Here is a 7,414-nt window from a genome sequence, read left to right as displayed (position 1 = left end):
GTTGACAAGATGCTTTTTTATGAATGCTCACAGAAATACGTTTCAGAATCAAACAATATCATTTCATCAAAGCATAACTTTCTAAACGTATCATAAAAGGTAAGCTCCTACTCTATTATCCCATTTTTTATGTTCGCTATGTTTCTAATAGTCGTCCTTAGATATTTATTGCTGGTGACTGTAAACTGTTACCTATCTGTTTTCTATTAAACACTCAAATTATTATCAAGAAGATACAGTTTTCATTTAATTCAACGGTTAATAATAATAATAATATCTCATTTTGTTTTGGTAAAAGAGAACCTGATAAGTCAGAGATCGTAAAAATCGGTCAGTTTCCTATTAAGTTTAAAGTAATAAAACCAAGAGATAATTTATGTTACAAAATATTGAAACCCTAAAGGATCATGAATACCCTTAAGATGTTTAACATGTGGCATGAAATTCCAACAAGTGGACAAAATTGACCCGAAATTTATTTTTATTTAAGATGAAAAAAAAATATATAGTCGAATAGTTAACGCAAAAAAATGGACAAAAATGAGCAGGTTTTCAAATATTCTAAAAAAGTATGAACAGTCATTCAAAATCCAAAGCAGAAAAGATAAGATAAGATAAGATAAGATAAGATAAGATAAGACTTTCAAAAATTCCATTTTCATTTTCATATTATTATTTTTATTGAGAATAATACAAAATCCCGTTCTAAGATGCATATACCTAAAAAGAGTCTTCTTATAGGATTCAGCAAAATAATTAAAAAAGATTATTAACATTTGAAACCAAACACGTCCACCGTGAGAATTTGAATAATGTCCTATGTTCATATAAAACAAAAATAGACTATTAAGATCTTTAAGTTGAGAAAATTAGAGGTAGATGCTATGATCAAAGCTCTAAGCTCGGTAACAGAGCCTTTTGAAGAAGAGAACAAACAAGTAATTACCCGAAGCTCTCCTAAAAGTTAAAAAGAATATCTATAATAGTTATTTTTTTGTATAGTAAAAATTTATGAGCAGTGAACTTAAGGAAACGATTAGGAACCGCAGGGCCAAAGCAAGGAAGTCTTACGGTGAGTTTATTCTTTAGTAAAAAAATGCGAATCCTTTATTAAAAATAAGTATGAAACGAAACAATGTACTAAGATAGGGGTAATTTTTGAGAAACAATGTATTTAATATTAATGCATGTTTTTGAGATTCAATTGACATTTAAAGGTTTGCGAATTGCAGCCGTATAACGTGACGCACACTACGAATATGTAGCATCTCAAAACAAACCAAATTTGTACCAGGTCGTCCGTGAGTATTTTGCGACCAAAATAAAACGGCTTTTCTGAAATTTCAGTAACTGAACATTATTTTGTCCAAAGTTTTTACTCGAACGTAAACCCAGAAACTCGAGCTTGTGTTTTTTCATTTAGTTTAGCGCATACAAATTAAATATAAAAACTGTGATTACATACATCATACATTTTATAAAGTGTGATAATATTATAAAAGGTAAGTGATTTGGAACAAAATAGAACAATAAGCATCAAATAAAAGTAGATGGAACAATAGTGTACCATTCGTCATGTATGTTGGTACTTATAAGTACCGTTCGGAATTTTTGGCTACTGCATTATACTACTTTCGTTCTTTGACTTCAATAGACCACAAAAAAATTGAAAGATTATTTAAATCATGAAGGAGAAAATGCGGGTGGAGGAGACTTCATAGTGACTATTCGTTTCGACCAGATCCAAGTGATGAATCCGAAACAGAAGACGACCAGGATTCAAGCTTTGGAGAAGATTCAGATGAAGAGATATCTGTTTCTGAAATCGGTAATAAAATTTTCGTGAAGCCGGTTCTACAGGTGATACACAAGCTGAGGATGTAATTTGGACTATAGTCACCGGTGAATTTGTTCCAAAAAAACAGACGACCATGCAATATACCACAAACCATTCACCGATCGTTCTCAATCCTTCAAATTTTCCACAAACTTTGGCCAAGATCTGTCTACATATAAATTGCAGTGCATGAACGATGGATATTTATCGCAGATCATCAAAAAATAAACGCTGCAAGACTATGGTTCGAACCAACGCTGATGAAATAGAAGTAATCATTGGTTGTATGTTTACAATGTGCTACAACCGGGTGCCAAGCCTAAATGATTATTGGTCAACGCATTTATCGCTGGGAAACCAAGCAGTAAAAAATGCAATAACTCGCGATCAGTTCCTCATGATTACATCAGAAATGTATTTCTCGCGACCCGAATAGCCAGCTGAATGTTGTAATACTTACTATGCCAATGATCTAGTTGACTTAATTCAAAGGGCGCAGTAACCTCAAGCAGTACATGCCCCTTAGCCTGTAAAACGTTTAATCAAAATGTGGCTTCGATGCGATGCCCTAACTGGGTACACGTATGATTTCAACATTTACAGCGGAAAAGAGTTGAGGTAACTTTGGGCGAGAGAGTTGAAAATAAATTGGCTAGCACGATAAATGAAGTAGATATAAACCTTCACATGTTTTGACCGTTTTTCACATCGGTCAAATTATTAGAATCTCTTGGATATCCATCGATGGGAACCATTATGTCCAATCGAAAAAAAGTTCCCAAATTTGGAAGAAAATTGCAGAGGGGGGAGGCAGAAATCAAAGGATCTTCAGGTGGGCTTTTATGTGTGAAGTGGCAAGATACCAAAGAGATTTTAGTACTTAGCAACTGCCATAACAATGATATGGAAGTTGTTACAAAAACCTTGAAGACCGGTGAAAAAACTGAAGTTCCTTGCCCAAAAATGTTATGATAAATGGTGGAAGAAGGTTTTTTACCGGTTGATGATACCAGATGTGTTATACAGTCCGAATGGTACTTAATTGTACTATCCGAACTATCAGAAGCCACCCGAACAGCCCCTTAATTAATTCTGAAATAAAAAATGTCTCTAACTTTATCACCTGAATAGCGTCCCGAAAGGGATTAAGTTCAAATTACATAACTATTGAAGTCTATTGACCACTCACGACGTGCTTTATTCCAAAAACACTATATATTAAGATAATAATAATTTCGATGGAAAGATGTGGAATATGGTTCTACTGCTCACGGAAAAAGTCGGAGAACGTTTGATAGTACATGAAGTACTGTGGTTTGCTGAAATGTCTACCTTAATTTATAAAAATACAAACAAGTTTTACACAGGAGTTTCCGATTGCTAGAAAACTAGAAAATGTAAAGCAATTTTTGAGCAAAATAAAACAATATTTATAAAAAAAAAACAGTATGATAATTGTGTAGTGTTAGCCAGGACGCAAATGCATACTTTTTTAACCGAATTCGTATTTCAGCATTTTTCTTTACCGTCTTTGAGAACATAATTCAGTCTTCGTTTTTAGTTTCAGAAACTTCGATTATAATCCATGAAACATAACTATGACTGATTCCGAAACCTTCAGCAATTCCGTTTTGAAAACTGGAATTACCGAAAAATCGTAGAAAATCACCATTCTAGTTTTATTAGTTTGACCCCCATCCCCAGGGGCAAGGAATTAAAACAAATGAGTAAATAAACACACAAAACATCCGCATATACATTAATAATGCTCAGAAAATCAACAAGTGATCGAAAAGATGCTATTGAATTTAGAAAAAATAACTGTGTGCTTTACGGTCAAAATCTGTAATTTGTTTGTATTCCTTCGAAAATGCCAATGTGTCGACGGTTACAGTCAATTCCGAGAGACATGATCGAATGATAACCGTTTATTTATTAGATCGTATATTCGACGATTCCAATATGACGGAAGAATGGGTCATATTCTAAAAAATAAGCAAAAGACGAGTCTGCTGAGAGTGTGCTGACGAGCTTGAACCACCCGGCAAGATCGATAGACCTCAAGCTCAACAATTATTAAAAATAAATAAGGCGGCGCAACATTCCCTAGAGAACTAGGCAAGAGGGAATCAAGACTTTTAATGGGAGGTGGTGTGTAATTAACATATCACCGCTAAAAAATGTTCTTTAAATTTAAAAATTTAAATAATGTGTATCTTAACCTAATATTTACAAATTTTAAGGACAATGACAATTTACAACTTTAGTTATAAAATTATTTTAGAACACTGATGTTCAGCAAGGTATTGTCTAACTATTTAATTTGGACGGCTCCCTACATATGAAAGCATTCCCAGATTCCAACATATTGCCATATTTAAGAGCTAAAACAGATTCCAACATATTGCCATATTTAAGAGCTAAAACAGAATGTTGTTTTTAGTGCATTTCACACAGAAATGTAAAATATTGCTTTTAGACGAACTTTTTTTTAAAATAATGTATAAGTTCTTTTCTTGTTTCCTAAAAATTCAAAAACCTAGAAAATAAAAGAGGATCTGATATGACGTAGATGCTAGAAAATAATTTGATCTTAAAGAAGTCTACAAAACTTAAAAATTGTATAGGGAAAAATGTAAACTATTCAAATTCGTGTTTAAATCTCAGTTCTAGAGCATCCAAAACAAATTCACTTAAAAAAGTAGATTTATTGAATTTTTTAAGATCTTAAATGTTTTTGTGTTCAACAGAAAATAAATTTTGAAAGAAATAAAATGCATGATTGATCCGCTAGAACTTGCTTATGTCTTCCAAAAAGTCTGTTTAAAAATATTTATTACATTTTAAGATTAAAAAATGCATCTGCAAAATTAGTTTTTTCTCAAATATTTAAATGCCATTTTATTTCTTAAAAAAACCTATACAGTAGACGCTCGATATAGTGAATCTCGGAAGAGTGAACTATCCAATATAGTGAACACCCAAAATTTTACATGCACTACTCTAAATAGTGAACAATAAAAATCTCGATATAGTGAACACATATTTTTTCTCAAGTTTGAACAAGATTATTGCAGCTGCAATGCGTCTACAGCATGTCGACTGCCTATGAGCAATTTTAACAGTTCATTCAAGTATATTTTACACTGAATCACAAAAGAAAGCAACCACTTGCCTCAGTTAAACACAAGTTTTTGCTGTGTTTTTACTTTTGTACAACATTGTAATTTTGAAAACAAATTCGACCAACTGCTGAAATGTGTGCAATATTCTCATTTTTGTTTGGATTTTCTGTGCGTAAACACATATCTGGTTAATTTTAGTGCATTGTTAAGTTAGAATGGCCCGAAAGCATTTAACATTGCTTGAAAAAACTGAGGTATTAAAGAAGCTGTCAGCAGGTATTATACATTTCTTAACTTAAAAAATAAATGGTAAGTGGTTAATTCACATTTTTAACAGGTACTTCGGCAACGTTTTTGGCCAAAAAATATGGAATAGCCAGATCTACCGTAAGTTCCATATATAAAAAGAGGGACAATATAACAGCTACGGCGACTCAGAATTATTGTGGCCCTGGAAAAAGAAAAACTTTGAGGACATCCGAACTTCCAGATGTAGAAAAAAGGCTGTATAAATGGTTCTTGGAGCAACGTAGAAAGAATCTGCCTGTGAGTGGACTGATATTGAAACAAAAAGCGATTTCCATACTGGACAAAATAAATGGCAACAGATATGGTTTTGTTGCAAACGATGGTTGGCTACAAAAATTTAAAAAAAGGTATGGAGTTCGATATCTGAAAATATCCGGAGAGAAGCTATCTTCTCAACCAGAACTGGTCTGCCCTTTTAAACGAGTTCTTCAAGAAAAAATAAAGAATATGGATCTCAAGCCAGATCAAATATATAACGCTGATGAGTCAGGTTTATATTGGAAGCTTCTTCCTGGAAAAACATATGTTTCGTGGGCTGAGAAGACTGCTCCAGGGAGAAAAGCCGAAAAACAAAGAATTACTTTCATGGCTTGCACCAATGCTTCAGGTCGCCATAAAGTAAAACCTCTTGTAATTGGAAAAGCCAAAAATCCTCGCCCATTTAGAAATGTGTGCTTGCCCGTACATTACCGACACTCCAAATCAGCTTGGATGACAGGAGCAATATTTAAAGACTGGTTTCATAATTTATTTGTTCCAGAAGTTCAAAACTTTCTTAAAAATAATGATTTACAACTTAAAGCTCTTCTTATTTTGGATAACGCTCCTAGTCACCCTCCGGAAAATCAGCTGCAAACATCAGATGGCTGCATAACAGTCATCTATATGCCACCAAATGTAACTCCACTCATTCAACCGATGGACCAAAACGTAATCCGACTGACAAAACTTTTTTATAGAAAAAGCTTGTTATTGTCAATTATTGAAGCTGAAAAAGGTAGGTAGTGAAATGATAAAGATGCAAGAAATATACATAACGTTAAATTTTCTTATGTTGCTTTAGAAAATATTTACGAAGCGGTAAAAGAAATCACGATCAAGGATGCGGTGTTCAATTTACGATCGGCTTGGGATAGCTTGGATGGTGCGGTCATTGCAAAGTGTTGGAAAAATATTTTTGAATCCAACGAACATTTTGATGAGGAAGATGATATTCCCCTTAGTGTTCTTAGGCAACAGGACATCAAAAAAATTTCTGAAGAGGTGATTAATCTACTCAATCATCTAAACGAAGGCATAACGCATACACCTGGTGACATAGGCAATTGGAACGAAGATAAAGTCTTGTCGGATATTGAAGAAGCCGAAAACGAAAACGAAAACGAAGAAGAAGATGTGCAGTTGGTAATGGAGCGACCAACATGTTCCGTTTCTTCAAAGGATGCTGTCATTCTCTTTGATAAGATAATTGAGTGGGCGGGACATAATAATACAGACTTTTCTGATATTATGGTCATGAAACGATTACAAGAAAAAGCCATTCAAATTAATTTAAATTTAAGAAAAAGTCAGACAAAAGTGAAAAACTACTTTCCAAAAATGTAATTCTTTTTTCGTTTTTTATGAGTTAAAATGTTTTTGTTTTATGTTATTTTATAAAAATATATATTATGAATTGTTTTTGTTTTTGTTTTGCTGTTTCTTGATTAAAATGTTTGTTTATTGATTAAATAAATATAATTACCTTCACACTGAACAAAATGTGCATTTTTGATCAAATTTAACTTTGGAAAGCGTTTCTAGCCTCCCGCTCGAAATAGTGAACAATCTCGAAATAGTGAACATGGCTGGTTTTTATTACTTCACTATATCGAGCGTCTACTGTACTAAGTTAATTTTTTCTGGAAAATCAATAGAGCGGGGTTTGTGTTTAAAATATTTTTGGTATGCAGTTGTTTAGTGCTTATAAATATGCATTTTACATGGTGAGTTGACCCATTTTTTGGGATATCGAGTTTTGCCTTAAGAAATGTTACATGCTACTATTCTGGTAAAATCGAATTTAACCAAAAAAAATTGTATGTGGACTGCTCTTTTTTTCGTATTAAAAAAAATTAAACAAAAAATCCCTCACGCTAATTGA

The 7,414-nt window shown here is 33.0% G+C and overlaps 1 protein-coding gene across 1 annotated transcript; it reads left to right on the top strand.

The window, feature by feature from the left end:
• Nucleotides 1–4,977: 4,977 nt before the first annotated feature.
• On the top strand, nucleotides 4,978–7,129 carry LOC129951082 (jerky protein homolog-like). Its single transcript, XM_056063091.1, has 3 exons — nucleotides 4,978–5,238; nucleotides 5,300–6,268; nucleotides 6,335–7,129. The coding sequence occupies exons 1-3, from the start codon at nucleotides 5,178–5,180 to the stop codon at nucleotides 6,874–6,876; spliced, it is 1,572 nt and encodes a 523-aa protein (XP_055919066.1). The 5' UTR covers nucleotides 4,978–5,177; the 3' UTR covers nucleotides 6,877–7,129.
• Nucleotides 7,130–7,414: the final 285 nt, after the last annotated feature.

The sequence above is a fragment of the Eupeodes corollae genome, chromosome 3 (assembly GCF_945859685.1).
Source record: "Eupeodes corollae chromosome 3, idEupCoro1.1, whole genome shotgun sequence".
Classification (NCBI taxonomy): domain Eukaryota; kingdom Metazoa; phylum Arthropoda; class Insecta; order Diptera; family Syrphidae; genus Eupeodes; species Eupeodes corollae.
The sequence above is the reverse complement of the archived record's forward strand: the minus strand, read 5'-3'. Positions and strand labels throughout refer to the sequence as shown.